Raw genomic sequence first — 16,849 nt, 5'->3', positions numbered from 1 at the left:
TCAGTTAGATGGGTTAACTTGCCTATGACGTCGTCTTCTGTGGAGGACAGTGAAAGACTCTGGCTATAACAGGAACACTCACTGTGCCAGTAGAGCCATACATTTCCCAAATACCATGTTTTCAGGGCCTGCAAAGCAGCTATTTACACCTGTTCTCTCCCCCGACATTCTATTTCTGGACTCCATTTCCCAGCATTCCCGCGCTCTCAGAGACCCGAGGCCTGGAGGAGCGTGAGCCGCAATGGTTTCCGGGAAATGTGGTCCAGTTTGCGAAACCGAGTTTAAAGTACCGGGCCTTGTGGTACCGCGCAGGCGCTCTCCGGGGCTCGAAGGAGGGCGGGAAGGCCTGGCCGCCGTGCACCACCCGCGGGGGCGCACAGGTGAGTTCGGATCTGGCGGATCCGAGAGGTAGCAGCTGGGTGTGGGCTGGACCAAGCAGGCAGGCAGGCACGTAGGGGGCGGGCCAGAGTCCGCCTGGGTGGGAGGGGAAGGGCGCTGTGGGCAGCGCCCCGCCCCCTCCTGCCGCTCGTGAGGCGGCCCCAGAGCCGACTGTCTTCCACTCAGCGCACAGAAACTGGGCGCCTGCTGTTTTCTTTTCGTGTGTGTGTGTGTGTGTGTGTAATAAAGTTTTATTAAAGTTTAAAGGAGATAGAGAAAGCTTCTGACATAGGCATCAGAAGGGGGCAAAAGAGTACCCCCTTTGCTAGTGTTAGCAGTGGAGTTATATACTCTCCAATGAATCCAAAGAATGTCTGGAGGTTGTAAAGACCTCACCAGACCTACTGCCATAATTTACATTTTAAGATAACAGAGTTGGCCAGAAGGTTTAATCCAAAGATCGTCCTCAGGCAGGATACATCCTTGTAAAGACCAGACCCACTCCCATAATTTGTTTTAAGATAACAGAATTAGCCAGAGGGTTTAATCCAAAGACTGTCCTCAGGCAGGATACATTATTGTTATATAATCCTAAGGAATGTAGAGGAAAAAAAGTAAAAGTTTGTCCTTTCTTCCTCCTTGAATATCCCAGACCTCTCTCTCCTTGGGGACCCCTAGACTTCTTATCACCCTGCCTAGGAAATGACTCTCTCATTCCCCCCTTTTCTTTTAGGAGAATTATGTTGCCTAGGGAAAAGGGGCGTCGTTCTCATTCCATAACTGCTTCCGAGCTGACAAGGGCGCCTGCTGTTTTCGAGGAGTCTATCCGAGTGCAGAAATGTTGCGATTTCCTAGAAAGGAGTGTGTACCAGTTCTTCACTTGGCGGGTGAAGAAAGAGGCCAGGGAGATTCCAAGGCTTCTCCCAGATCCCAGGGCTGATGAGTGGTCGACCTGGGCTCACGCCCAGGGATGTCCAACCCCAAAGCCCTAGCCTGCTCTGCACGGTCACGCCCTCGGTGCCTGTCCTGATCCTGAGCGTCTGTTCCCCTCTTTGGGTCTCATCTTCCCTCTCTAATATCCCACCATCACCCTAATCCCCATTCTGTCTCCTTCTCTCTCCCTAGGTCTCTGCTTCTTTATCTCTGAGTCTGTCCCCTTCTCTCTGGGTCTCTGTGTGCCCCCCGGCCCCCATAAGTCTCTGTGTTTTTTCTAAAAACAAAGTTTCAGTTTCCTCCAAAACCATTGCATCACGATCACACGAGGAAGTGAACATCCGTAAAATACAACTGATTAGCTACTCTGCAAGCTTTCCTCAGACTTCGATAATTGTCCTAATAATGTCCTAAATGGCAAAAGAAAAATCCCATATCATGCACTGCATTCGTGGTCCTATCGTTTAGTCTCCGATAACCTGGAGACGGAACCTCCGTTCAGTCTTTTTTTGACCTTCATCGATCTCAGCAATCCTGAAAATAACACACCGTGTGCTTCTAGACGGTCCCTCAGTTTAGACATGTTGGAAGTTCCCTTGTGTTTAGATTTAGATCACATGCTTTTGACAGGAATACCTTAGGAATGATGCTGTGTCCTTACCAGACCAGCAGCCTGTGATGTCAGCTTGGCCATCACTGGTCACATTGGTCTTGATCACTTGGCTAATGTGTCTGCCAAGTTTCTCTGCTTAAAAATTACCTTCATTTTATAATTACAGTAATCACCCTCCCCTTGGAGGATACACTCCAAGATCCCCAGTGGATGGCTGAAATCTCGGAAAGTACTGAACCCTCTATATACCATTGTTAACTAAAGAATAAAACAACCAGTTATTTTACCAGCAAAATGGGCTTATTCAAGAATAACAGAGAATTGTAATTCTGGAAAAGAAGGTTATAGCAAAAGCCATGGGAAGTTCAACAAATGAGAGAGGGAGCTTTATTTTATAGAGAAAAAAACAAAACAAGGAATTTGGGAAGAGTTGTTTCTAACAAAAGTCCATTGGAGAAAAGTGAAATTTCCAGGTGATTATGGTTTCTCATTGGCCTAGTTGCTTGCCGGTAGTTAATTTCTTGAAGGAGATACAGTGTACATCTTTTCCAGTTTTATGTGTGTTCAGTGGCTAAGTTATGTCCAGTTCTTTGCAACTGTAGCTTGTCAGGCTCCTCTGTACTTGGAAATCTCCAGGCAAGAATACTGGAGTAGGTAGCCATTCCCTCCTCCAGGGGATCTTCCTGATCCAGAGATTGAACCTGCGTCTCCTGCATTGCCAGCAGATTCTTTACCATCTGAACTGCCAGGGAAGCTCCACTTTAAATGAGGTTCCCCTTTATTAATTGTCACACCATGTTTCTTCTAAACAGTTGTACCTATGATAAAGTTGTATTGATAAATTAGGCACAGTAAGAGATTAAAAATAATAATTGTATATTATAACAATATACTATAATAAAACTTTTATGAATATCATCTCTAAAAAAATCTCATTGTACAAATTTAATGCCTCTTGCATCTTAACTAAGCTCTTAGGCACTGTGACTAACTTTTGCAGGTTGACTTTTTTTTTCTTTTGGCTGTGCCATGCGGCTTGTGAGATAGTCCCTGACCAGGGATTGAACCCGGGGCCATGGCAGTGAAAGTGTCCTAACTACTGGATGCCAGGGAAGTCCTGAATTTCTTTTTCTTTCTTCACAATTTCACGGTTAGAAGATTAATTCTTACCCTAGCTCTTAGCAACCTCAGCATGATTTTTTTCTTCTTTCTTTATTAAGTTGAAAACTTTCACCTTTTCACTTCAAGCTTCTTTTTGGCATATTCAAGTGGCCAGCATCAGCATGACTACTCTTTAGCTTTGGGGCCATTATTAAGTAAAATAAGGGCTACTTGAACACAGGCAGTGCGATACTTCAAGAGTCAATCAAGACAACTAAGTGGCTATCACATAGGATGGGGCTTCCCAGGTGGCTCAGTGGTAAAGAATCTGCCTGCCAACACAGGAGACATGGGTTCGATCCGTGGGTCAGGAAGATCTCCTGGAGTAGGAAGTAGCAACCCATTCCAATATTTTTGCCCGGAGAATCCCATGGACAGAGGAGCCTGGTGGGCTACAGTCCATGGGGTCACAAAAGAGTTAAGACATGACTGAGCAACTGAACAACATCTGGCAGGATGCACTGGACAAGGGGATGATTCACATACCAGGTGGGACAAAGCTGGACAGAATGGTGTGTGATTTGAAACTGATGAATTGTTTCTTTATGGAATATTCCACTCAGTGTTTTTGGACCACACTTGACCTCAGGTAACTGAAATCGCAGAAAGCGAAATCGTGGATAAGGGGACTCTGCAGTAATGAGTGACTTGTGAGGAGAGTTAAGCCTGTGTAAGACCTTCATGAAAATTTCACCCACTGGTTTCAGCCCTCAGATGCATGCATTCCTGTGTAGCTAAGTGTGTATAATATATGTCTGTTTGCCAGCTGTGAGACTCTGGGTCTATTTCTGAACTGTGTTAGTTCCCCATTTCTGCTGTAACAAATTACCAGAAACTTACTGGCTTCAAACAACAGAGCTGCAGTGTTCTCCTGCAGTTCTGGAGGCCAGAAGTCTGCACTGGGTTTCATTGGGCGACTATCAAGATGTCAGCAGAGCTATGCTCCCCACCACACCAGAGGCTCCAGGGGAGAATCCATCTCCTCTCCTTGCCTTTTCCAGCTTCTGGGGGCTGCCTGCATTCCTTGGCTAGTGGCCCCTTCCTCCAGCTTCAAAGCTAGAGGCATGGTGCCTTGTCTCTCTGATGCCACTCCTCTTTACATCTGTCCCACCGCCTTCTCCTCCATGTCAGATTGACCTCTGCCTCCCTCCTATAGGGACCCTTGTGATCATGCTTAGGGTCCAGCCAGATAATCCAGGATGGCCCTCCCTTCTCAAGATGCTTATCTTAATCACATCAAAAGTTCATCCTGGGGGACTTTCCTGGTGGACCAGTGGTTGAGACTTCATCTTCCAAAGCAGGAGATGTGGGTTTGATCAACCTGGTCAGGCAGCTAAGATCCCACATGTCTCACAGCCGACCAAACCATGAAACAGAAACAGTATTGTAGCAAATTCCATAAAGACTTTTAAAAATGGTCCACATGAAAAAAAAATCTTTAAAATCTTATTAAAAAAAAAAAGTTCATCCTAGGCCTTCTCTGGTGGTCCAGTGGCTAAGACTCTGATCTCCCAATGCAGGGGGCCCAAGTTCAATCCCTGGTTGGGGACCTAGATCCCACATACTGCAACTAAGGGTTCGCATGCCACAACTGAGACCCAGTGCAGCCAAATAAATAAATATTTTTAAAAAAGTTCATCCAAATAGTGAAACAGATCACCAGCCCAGGTTGGATGCATGAGACAAGTGCTCGGGCCTGGTGCACTGGGAAGACTCAGAGGGATTGGGAAGAGAGGGAGGTGGGAGGGGGGATCGGGATGGGGAATACATGTAAATCCATGGCTGATTCATGTCAATGTATGACAAAACCCACTACAGTACTGTAAAGTAATTAGCCTCCAACTAATAAAAATAAATGAAAAAAAAAAAGTTCATCCAAGGGATATGTTTGGGGACCATTATTCAGCCCACCACCTGGTCTATTGCCCATGCCTGTTTTCCCCACAGGCAGAAAGTCCCTTGGGGGCAGAATCACATCTCACTCATCTCTCTGCCCTTAAAACCCTAAGCAGATCCTGTTACTCACATGGGGCACAGAGCATGTTTGATGAATGAATGCAGGAGACCACAGGCTGAGCACCAACTTCTCTCTCTCTGTCTCTTTTTTTTCTTTTGGCTGTGCCACACAGCATATGGGATCCCTGATCAGGGATCAGATCTGTACCCCATGCAGTGGAAGTGTCAAGTCTTAACCACTGAACCACCAAGAAAGTCTCTGAACACCAACTTCTCTTTGTAGAGGATTCTTGAACTTGGTTTCAGTAGCTGGAATCTTTCTTTAAATGACATTTTAACCAGGAGTCCAGGATCCTGAAGCAGGATTTTGGGATAGGTAAAAGGAGCTCTGCAAAATGTGGTCCATCCATACAATGGAATATTACTCAGCCATTAAAAGGAATGAGGAGGGACTTGCCAGGCAGTCCAATAGTTAGGACTTCACCTTCCGATGCAGGAGATGCAGGTTCAATCCAGGGGTCTGGGAGCTGAGATCCCATGTGCCTCGGGGCCAAAAACCAAGTATGAAACACAAGCAATACTGTAATAAATTCAATAAAGACTTTAAAAATGGTCCAGATAAAAAAAATTTTTTAAAGGGAAACCATCACAATATTGTGATTATCCTCCAATTAAAAATAAAATAGGAATGAGGCACTGATTGTGTGCTGTAACATGGATGAGTCTTAAACACATTGTGCTGAGTGGAAGAAGCCAGACACAAAAGGTCATATATGGATGGTTCCATTTATGTGACATGTCCAGAGTAGGCAAATGCATGGAGACAGAAAGACTAGCCATTATGGAGGGTGGGGGAGGCTGGCATGGGAGAAGGGGGATTCAAGGGTGACTGGTTAATAGCACAAGGTTTCCCTTCAGGGCGATGATGAAAGTGTCCTGGAACTAGATAGCTCTGATGGTTGCACACCATTGTGACTGCATTAAATGCCACCGAGTTGTATATATTCAAATGGTTAAAATGGTGTATTTTCTATGTGTTTTACCACAATTTAAAAATTACAAGACACTTCTGTCTATAAGATAGATAACCAACAAGGGCCTACAGTAGAGCACAAGGAAGTCTACTCAATATTCCGGGATAACCTGTAAGAGAAAATAACCATAAAAGAATGAACATATAATATGTATGTGTAACTGAATCACTTTGCTTTACACCTGAAACTGACACAGCATTGCAAATCAACTCTACTCCAATATTAAAAAAATTTTTTTAAGATAAATAAAAATTATAAGACCAAAAGGAGGGGTTGTTGGGATTTCCCTGGTGGTCCAGAGGTTAAGAATCCACCTTGCAATGGAGGGGACATGGGTTTGATCCCTGGTCTGGGAACTAAAATCTCACATGCTGGGGAGCAACTAAGCCTGCATGCCACAAATACTGAGCTGTTGGGTCACAGCGAAAAGAGTCCATGTGCCATAGTGAAAGATCTCACAAGATGCAGCTAAGACCCAACAAAGCAAATCTGTAAAAAAAAGAATTAGCTCTGCGAGCAGACTTCTGGATTTGATTCTCACTCCAACACTTGATCTTTCTGTGACCTTGCGCAACGACCTTGGCCTCTTGGGCTCAGAGTTCCTCACCTGGGGATAACTGTAGCTGCTTCTCTGAGAGCCGTTGTTTGGGTGCAGTGGGCTGAACCCCTTGATTGTGAATGGTGATGGTTATAGAATGGAGGCCTCAGGCAGCCTGCCCTGAGCCTTTGCCTTGGCTCTTAGGAGACCAGGGGCCCCTTTGTCATGAGACGTCTTTGGCAGAGTGTCTGTCCAAGCCAGAACTGATGCCCTCTCTGCTCTGTCTCCCTCTAGTAGCTTTGTGGACTCAGGTCTGGTCCTTTCTTTGGGGGATGCATTCCTGGGACCCTGCAATGGCCATCAGGACCCTGACAAGCAAGGGCCAGGTGAGTCTGGGCTCCCTCTTCCCGGAGATAACTTTGTGGGCCCTAGAGGGCCTCCCTGCCTCTGTGTGTGCCCTCAAGACCTTCTGCCTCTCTCAGTACTGGGAGAGATACAATGATAGGATTTCTCTGAAACTGGGAGGTGCGGGGTGGGCCACAGTATGCTCTGAACTGGGTGGGGTGTTAGATGAGGTCTAAGAATCAATCCTCTAATGCTCAGCAGCCTTTTGGTTACCAGGTAAAGTGGGTAGTGATGGCTTTGCTTCACCCCCGAGCCTTATTCTTGGAGTCAGGAGTGGGGGTTGGGGTCGCGTAGGAGTCTAGGCTGGAGTGTGACTTAGGAATAGCTCTGGCACACAATGACTGGGTAGTTTTTTAAGTGTTTCTCAGGGTTGTCAGGTGTGTAGGTTACGCACTGCACAAGGGTACCTCATCTCAATGGCGTGATTTGCATATCCTCCCTCATACATCGGTATATTTATTATAGCAATTTACACGCAGATGGCAGTCGACTGTCATATGCTAGAAATAACTGGTGTAGTATAACAACTTTCCACCAGATGGCGGTAAAGATGGGGGACTGTGTTCTATACGGTTGGCCAAAAAGTTCGTTCGGGTTTTTGCCACCCTAATTGCCGAGTCAGAATGTTTCAGGCCAGAGAGCAAGTGGTAGGCTTTTGACCCATGACTTGTCCCACCCCAGGATTCTAGAAAGACATGCCCTTCTGTGATGTAATATTGGCCCTTGCAGGAATCAGTGACCTTCAAGGACGTGGCCATGGACTTCACCCCGGAGGAGTGGGGCCGCCTGGGGCCTGGCCAGAGGGAGCTGTATCGGGATGTGATGCTGGAGAACTACCAGAACCTTCTCTCTCTGGGTGAGTCTCTGCCCCCTGCCCTCCTCTCATGGCCTCTGTGCCCACCCACTGCTTCACTGTGGGCATTCATTCACTGGGGTCCTCTCTGCTCCTCTCCCGGGCCCCTGCTGGGTGGCCCATGCATCTGCCTCTCCAACGGCTTCTGCCAGAATCTCCAGCATACCCAGGCGCCGAGTCTTCTGCCTGTCCCACCAACCCTTCAGCCAGTGCCCCTGCCTTCTGCTTCTTTTTTAAAAAATTTTATTGCAATATAGTTGATTTACAATGTTAATTTCTGCTATGCACCAAAGTGACTCAGTTATACATATATATATATATCCTTTTTCATATTCTTTTCCATTTTGGCTTGTCACAGGATGTTGAATATAGTTCCCTGTGCTATACCGTAGGACCTTGTTGTTTATCCATTCTATATATAATAGTTTGCATCTGCTAATCCCAAACTCCCAGTCCTTCCCTCCTGCCCTCCCCCCAACCCTTGGCAACCACAAATCTGTTCTCTATGTCTATGAGTCTGTTTGTTTCATAGAATGAAACATCTGTTTCATTTGCCCTGTACCTGCTTTACCCCAATCTCTGTCTTCACCTGGCCTTTTTCCCTCCCAATGTGTCCTTGTGTCTCTATTCTTATAAGGACACCAGTCATTAGAATTAGGGTCCACCCTAATCCATTAGGACCTCATCTTAATTAGTTATATCTGCAAAGCCCCTCGTTCCAAATCAGGTCACGTGCTGAGGTCCCTGGGGGCATAATTTGGTGAGGGGAACACTTCCCCCCAGTGCAGGAAGAAAGGAATTGTTTGTTGTTTAGTTGCTAAATCATGTCTGACTCTGCGGCTCCATGGACTATAGCCCACCAGGCTCCTCTGTCCATGGGATTATCCAGGCAAGAATACTGGAGTGGTGTGCCATTTCCTTCTCCGGGGATCTTCCCCACTCAGAGATCAAAATCCACATCTCCTGCATTGGCAGGAAGATTCTTTACAACTGAACCACCTGGGAAGCCCAAAGACAGCAGGCCTGGGAAAAAAAAAAAATCAGATGAGATGAATTTTAGTTATCTGTTTTGTGGCACCCAATCTAGCCAAAATATGATCACGTGGGCGATGTTGACATCATAATAGCCTATTAATTATTAATGAGGTCATTTCCTTTTTTCTCCATGTCAAGTCTTCGAAATGTGGTATGTATTTTGCATTCAACTTGAACACAGAGCTGGAAGCTTAAACAGTGACATCGGGGTTCAGGCTCTCTCTGGAATGGAGTAAGCACTCAGTAATCAAGTTTAGTGTTGGCCATTAGATCTTCCAATCATTAGGCATCCAATGTATGCATCTCCTCTGTAGACCCAGGGCCTGGGGCCCAGCCCTAAGGCCTCCCTGTAACCATGGCATCCATGGCCAAGTCTTGTGTCTTTTCCAGGGGCAGGGTTTCCTGGGGCCAAACCCGATGTGATCTCCCGTCTGGAGCAAGGGGAAGAGCCCAGGATGGAGAGGAGAGAAACCCAGCAAGTTACCTGTCCAGGTGGGTAAGTGTGTCTAGCAGGTGTGAGACATCTTCCTACCCCATCTGTTGTGATCAGTGATGGTTATTCAAGAGTGAGGGAATGTAATATACAGGCTGTCACTTTGGGCCCTGCATTTGAATCCAAGCTCCACTACTTCCTGGCTCTGTGACCTTCAGGCAAGTCATTTAGCCCTTGTGTACCTCAGTTTCCTCATCTGCAAAATGGGATCAATGACAGTACCTGGAATTGGGAAGAGTAAGTGAGTTAACATGTAGAGGGCAGCCTGGCGCCTCTCACCCAGGAAACCCCATGCTCAGAATAGGCTCCAGTGGTTATCATTGTGGTACCCAGAAGTGGTACCTGGCCTGACATGTTAGGAGACAGGAAGAAGCCAGATTTCTGCCCCTACTAGCCCACAGCCTCATCAGAGGAGGGGACAGAAGCATCTCTGTTTCCATCACTGTCCGTCCTGTTGTGGGACCAGGACTTGCCCCCTCCCTCCCCTTCACTCATCACATCAGGTTCCAGTCCTGTCCCTCCTGCCCCCTCTTTGCCCAGTTCCCCCCCACCCCACAGCCCTGGCTCAGGCCTCAGTGAACCTTACCTGGACACCCCCCGCCAGCCTCCTTCCTGGCCTCCCAGCTTCTGGCCTTACACCCTGTGGTTCATCTCACAGACAGCCCCAGATCCCATCCCTCCCCTGCCTACAGCCCTCCTGTGACCCCCCAGTGCCCCGAGTCTGAGTCCGAGCCCAAACCTGGTACTTGAGGCCTTACTACATGGTCCAGCCCGTTCCGTCTCTGGCCTCATGTCTCATCACCATCCACCTGTGGTGATACGCTATGCCCTAACCTCACTCACCAAAGCCCCTGTCCCGCCCTCAACTTGAACATGTGTTCCCACTCTGGGTCTTCGCACATGTTGTTCCCTCTGCCTGGAACACCCTTCCCTGCTTTGTCTGCCTGGCAAACGCCTTCATGTTCCTCAAGGATACAGGTCACCTCTTCCAGGAGGCCCCCCCTGACTTCCAGGCTGAGTGACCTGCCCCTTCTTGATGCTTTCACAGCTACTTGCTTGAGCTATTACTGCACTGGTTCACGCGGCAGTGAGTGTGGGCCCTGGAGCCAGACTCTGAGTTCGAATCCGAGCTCTGCCACTGACAGGCCATGTGACTGTGGGCAAGTGACGTAAGTTCTGGGTGCTTATCTGTAAAGTAGGACACTAATAGTACCCACTTCACTGCGTTTTTTATGAGGACTAAGTTAGAGAACTCTGGACTCTTGAGACTCAAGTGGGTTTCCATGGATGAGAACATCTCCATGTGTCTTTGAAGTTCACATCAGTAGAGAAAAGCACATCCACGTGACTCTTGCAGAGAGGATGACTCAGAAGCCTGCATGTGATCTCTCTAGCTAAGTCGCTTCAGTCATGTCCCACTCTTTGCAGTCCCATGGACTGTAGCCTACCGGGCTCCTGTGTCCATGGGAGTCTCCAGGCAAGAATATTGGCATGGATTGCCATGCCCTCCTCCAGGGGATCTTCCTAGCCCAGGGGTCAAACCCATGTCTCTAAGGTCTCCTGCAATCCAGGCAGGTTCTTTACCCCTAGCACCACCTGGGAAGCCCTTTACCCACACACATATTTGTTATATACTTTGCTGTAGAAACTTTAACTGGGCATTCAACTTGTTGAGTCATGTAAATCCTTCCAGAAAAATCACCAAACGAGTAGATGGTAGTGGGTTCACCCCCAGAGATATGACGACTAAATGCAATGTGGGATTTTGAAAATAATCCTGATGTCATTGGATTAGGCAATGGTTTCTTAGATATGACATCAAAGGAACAAGTGACGAAAGAAAAAGTAAATCAGACACCATCACAATTTAAAAACTGTTTGCTTCAAAGACACTGCAAAGAAAAGGCAACCCACAGAACACAAGACAAATTTTGTAAATTATATGTCTGGCAAGGGACAGATAATTCATACAACTCAATAATAAAAAGACAATCTCGTTAAAAATGGGGTGGCTTCCCTGGTGGTCCAGTGGCTAAGACTCCACACTCCCAGTGCATGGGCTAGTTTCCCTCCTTGATCAGAAAACTAGATCTCACATGTTGCAACTAAGAGTTTGCATGCTGCAGTTAAAGATCCTGAGTGCTTCAGCTAAGACCCAGTGCAGCCAAATAAATAAATACAAGAAAAAAAGTGGGCCAAGGATCTCAATAGCCATTTTCTTCAAAGACACCCAAGTGTTCAACAAGCACGTGAAAAGATGCTCTAACACATGCTCTACCCTATATGTGTGCATGCTAAGTTGCTTCAGTCCACGTCTGATTCTTTGCAACCCTATGGACTGTAGCCTGGCAGTCTCCTGTCCATGGGATTCTCCAGGCAAGAATACTAAAGTGGGTTGCTGTGCCCTCCTCCAGGGAATCTTCCCAGCCCAGGTATCAAACCTGTGTGTCTTACACCTCTTGCATTGGCAGGTGTGTTCTTTACCACTAGCACCACCTGGGAAGCCCAACATTAGCATATACCTGCTAATAACCGGCCATGGTGAGGACCACGAACCAGGCACCAGATGGACGTCATGAATCCTCCACTTACAGTAAACAGTGCCGATAGCCTACTACATTTTGACCCATGGTTTCGGGCACACAGAAAAAGATAATTAACCTGTAGCTGTGTAAACATCCCAGGAGTTCAGTGCTCAGAGTTTAGCCAAGTGTCATTGCCATGGTTACAGAGAGAAATAAAAACTGAGTAAAGTGGACCTTCTGTGTTAACTCTCCCTGCACACGCCCTCCAGCAATGGTATGAGAATGCTCCTACCATCCTCGTTTGCCAACACTGAATATTTTTTAATATTTTCCAATCTAAAAAGTATCAAATGGCATCTGAGTAACTTGACTTTTTAGACTACCACTAATGTTGAGCATCTTTTTACGTATTTATCAGCCACTTGTTTTTCTTCTACAGAATGTCTGTTCACATTCCTGCTTCACTATTTCATTAGACTATTTATCTTTTTCTTATTGATTTGTGAAAATGTGTTACACATTATGGCTAAGAAACCACTATGCACATAAACTGCTTTGCCACTCAATTTTTTGTGTGTTTAGAATATACTGAGTCCATCCTTCTGTGTCACAACATGAGTCTACCTCATGCCTTTTGAACTAGCAATATGAACTTTGAAATCTTTTTGAGATTACAATGCCATATCTAAATAATCAGCTTCTTTTGTCCTGGGACAGATGAAGTTGATATTTTCCATTTCTTTCAGACTTGGAGACAAGCTCTGCAACTAATCAGGAGATGCTTCCAAAAAAGAGTATTTCTGAAGAGGTGGCTTCCCCAGTGGCAAAGATGGAGGGAATTTTAAGGGCAGTGCTTGGAGATGCCAAGCTGGGGGAGTCCTGGACGTGTGGCTGTCAGCTGGAAGACCAGGGCAAGCAGGAGAGGTGTTTGAGGTGGTTGTTCGCTACTCCCAAGGAAGATACCCATGAGAAGAGGGGCCTTGACTGCAACGAGCTTAGGAGAAGCTTCAAGAGGACCTCAGCCTTCATCAGGAAGCAAAGAGTGCTTGGGGGAGAGAGGCCTCAGAAGTGGACCGGGTCAAGAAAGAGCCTCAAATGCCAAAGGACCTTTGTCGAGAAGAAATCATTCAACTGCACAGAATGTGGGAAAGCCTTCATCTACCATTCTGACTACATTATACACCAGAGAATTCACACTGGAGAGAAGCCCTACAAGTGTAATGATTGTGGGAAGGCATTCAGCAACAGCTCGTATTTCATCCAGCACCACATCATCCACACGGGAGAGAAGCCCTACGCCTGCAACGAGTGTGGCAAGACCTTTACCCAGAGCTCATCACTCACTGAGCACCAGAGGATCCACACTGGAGAAAAACCCTACAAATGCAAGCAATGTGGGAAAGCCTTCACCCAGAGTTCCTCCCTCATCAAGCACCAGCGATGCCACACGAGGGAGAAACCCTATAAATGCCACCAGTGTGGAAAGTTCTACTCCCAGGTGTCCCACCTCACCCGCCACCAGAAAATCCACACAGGAGAGAAGCCCTACAAATGCGACGAATGTGGCAAGGCTTTCTGTCACACCTCCTCCCTGACTCAGCACCAGACAATCCACACCGGAGAGAAACCCTACAAATGTAATGAGTGTGGGAAGACTTTCAGCCACAGCTCGTCGCTGACGCAGCACCAGCGAGTTCACACTGGAGAGAAACCTTATGAGTGCCCCGAGTGTGGCAAAGCCTTCAGCCACAGTTCGTCACTGATTCAGCATCAGAGAATTCATACTGGCTAGAAGCCCTATGAGTGTCACGACTGCGGGAAGGCTTACACACAGATCTCCCACCTCATGAGGCACCAGAGTATTCACATAGGGGAGAAACCCTATGTCTGTAATGACTGTGGAAAGGCTTTCGGTCATACCTCTTCCTTTATTCAACACCAGACAATTCACACTGGTGAAAAGCCCTACAGGTGTAACAAATGCGGGAAAACCTTCAGCCAGAACTCCTCGCTTACACGCCACCAGCGAATTCACACCGGGGAGAAGCCCTATGAGTGTAAAGTTTGCAGTAAGGCATACACCCAGATCTCCCATCTCATTCAGCACCAGAGGACTCACACGGGAGAGAAACCTTATGAGTGCTGTGAGTGTGGGAAAGCCTTTAGCCGGAGCACCCATCTTATTGAGCATCAGAAGATCCACACGGGCAAGAAACCCTATAAGTGTAAGGAGTGTGGGAAAACATTCAGTCACAGCTCATCCCTCACTCAACACCAGAGGATTCACACAGGTGAGAAGCCCTATGCCTGTAAGCAATGCGGGAAAGCCTTCAACCAGAGCATCCACCTTATTCAACACCAAAGGATTCACACTGGGGAGAAGCCCTACAAGTGTAAGAACTGTGGGAAAACGTATACCCAGATCTCACACTTCATTCAACACCAGAAAGTTCACAGGGGTGGCAAGCACTCTGCATGTAACAAATGTGGAGAGGACTTCAACTGGGGACCACACCTGGCAGAACACCAGAGACTTCATACTATGCATGGTGGCTATGTCTGCCGTGATTTTGAGAAAGCCATTTCTTGGAGCACGCAGCTTGCTGATCAGAGAACTCATGCTGACTAGAGGGCCTGCGAGTGAAACAGACTGGTGATTCTGTTGGATTCCATTCAGCCTTCATCAGCAGTTGTAAATTCTTCCCAGAGAGGAGCCCTAACACTATGTATCAAAAGAGTTGGTTCCTTTACTTACCTGGAAGGATGGCACCATTTATCACCAGCTGGGACAGCTTCTGATCATTTAAAGGGCTTCACCCTAAAACCGTGGCTTCCCCCCTATTTCTCAACCTTACAGTGTCTCCAGGTGGTGTGGTAGGTATGGGGTGGTCTAAATGAGATGCATCGTCAGCTGGGATCTTTAATAAGGTCTCTCAATTTTCTGCTGTTTCTCCCTTTCTGTTCTTATGAAGTATATGAAAACTGAAAATGTTAGTCATTCATGTCCAAGTCATGAGTCATGTCAAGAGTCAAGTGTCATGTCCAACTCTTTGCAACCTCTTGGACTATAGGCCACCAGGCTCCTCTGATGGAATTTTCCAGGCAATACTGGAGTGGGTTCCTGGGTTGGGAAGATCCCTTGGAGGAGCGCATAGCAACCCACTCCAGTATTCTTGCTGGGAAAATACCACGGACAGAGGAGCCTGGTGGGCTTCAGTCCATGGAGTGGCAAAGAGACCCAACTGAAGTGACTGAGAATGGTATTGCACACATAAAATATTTATTGGTATAATCACAGATATGTGATTTTAGAAACAATTTTTTAACTTGATATAATGGGAATATTTTCCCATGACAATGCAAAAAATATATAGTACATGTTTTACAAAAATATTATATATACATGTGTATATATCTATGTCATCATTTGCCATTTTTAACAGCTGCATAATATTTCATGCTAGAATTTCTTGAATTTATTTAACCAAGCTCTGTTATTGGATATTTGTTTTATTTACTTTTTCATCATTGGACATACGTTATTTAACACTTGTGCAAATTATCCCCATAAGATGAATTCCTAGAAGTAAGCTTATGGGATTACAGAATGTCCATATTTAAAATTGTGATAGTTATTGCTAAATAATCCTCAGAAAAGGATAAACCAATTTACATGACTCCTGAAAGTGTATATGAGTGCCTATTTCTTTGTTCCTCCATGTCATTCATAAATACTCAGTATTAGTCTTATTATTTTTAACATTTCTAATCTAATTAAAAATATCCTATTGATAGGGAGATTAATGATATTTTTATACACTTATTGATGTTTTGTCTTCTTCAAATTGCTTACTTGTATGTTTTGCCCATTTTTAATTGGGCTGCATTTTTGTATTGATTTACAGGAACAAGTCTATGTATTATACATATTAATTCTTTGGTATTTTGTTAGTTTGTTATTTCTCTTAGTTTTGCTTATTTTTGGCTATATAGAATTTTAAACTTTCTATGTATTCAATTCTATTTTCTTTCATACTTCTTGGATCAACTGTCATGCTAAGAAAGACCTTCCTCATGCCCAAGATTATGAAAAAAGTTCTCCTATATTTTATTCTAGTACTTCTATGATTTTTAACAATTAAATTTTTATTCCTTCTGCATTTATTATGTCTTATGGTATAAAATTTCAATTTCTAGAAATCACTTGCACTGATTCCTTGGCTGGTGGCCACTTCATCCTTAAAGTCAGCAGTGTGGCATCTTTAAACTCATCAGAATATATTCCACAACATATGTAACTTTCTCGGCATTTTTGGTCTATTTCCTTCTCAAAGACTCACCCCTCTTTTACTAACATATTAGTGTAGAATAATTGGATTTTTAGTCTAAGAGAACCTAATTTTGAATTTTGCCTTTGCCATTGTCTTGCTGACTGATCCAGTTTCTTTGTACTTAAAATGAGACTAGTAAACTATATTACAAAAGATGTTTGAGTTTCAGGTAACAGAAAACTCAAAACTACTCAAAGAAGAAAGACAGTTTAGGGTTTCCCTGGTGATTCAGTGGTTTAAAAAAAAAAAAAAAATCTCCTCAGTGCAGGAGAAACGAGTTGGATTCCTACATGCCACAGAGCAGCTAAGTCCACGTGCAGCAACTATTGAGCCTGTGCTCTGGGGCCTGGGAGTTGCAACCGCTGAAGCCCATGTGCCCCATATCCTGTGCTCTGCAACAAGAGAAGCCACTACAGTAAACCTGCATGCTGCAAACAGAGAGTAGTGCGTGCAACAACCAAGACCCAGCACAACCAAAAATAAAGTTGTGGAAAAAAGACAGTCTACTACCTCAAGTAGCCTAAAGGACCCAAACAAGGCATCCATCTTGTTTACCCTAATATTTTGAGATGCCTTCTATGGTAAGTCGAGAAA

General features: G+C 45.6%; 1 protein-coding gene across 1 annotated transcript; it reads left to right on the top strand.

The window, feature by feature from the left end:
- Positions 1-304: 304 nt before the first annotated feature.
- LOC122692365 (zinc finger protein 345-like) lies at positions 305-16,314 on the top strand. Its single transcript, XM_043899901.1, is given in 5 exon segments — positions 305-380; positions 6,908-6,999; positions 7,748-7,874; positions 9,297-9,398; positions 12,671-16,314. Coding segments are annotated over 4 exon segments (2,166 nt in total). The 5' UTR covers positions 305-380; positions 6,908-6,945; the 3' UTR covers positions 14,554-16,314.
- The last annotated feature ends 535 nt before the right edge of the window (positions 16,315-16,849 follow it).

The sequence above is a fragment of the Cervus elaphus genome, chromosome 4 (assembly GCF_910594005.1).
Source record: "Cervus elaphus chromosome 4, mCerEla1.1, whole genome shotgun sequence".
Taxonomy (NCBI): Eukaryota; Metazoa; Chordata; class Mammalia; order Artiodactyla; family Cervidae; genus Cervus; species Cervus elaphus.
Note: the sequence above shows the minus strand (reverse complement) of the source record. Positions and strands in the feature narration are given on the sequence as shown.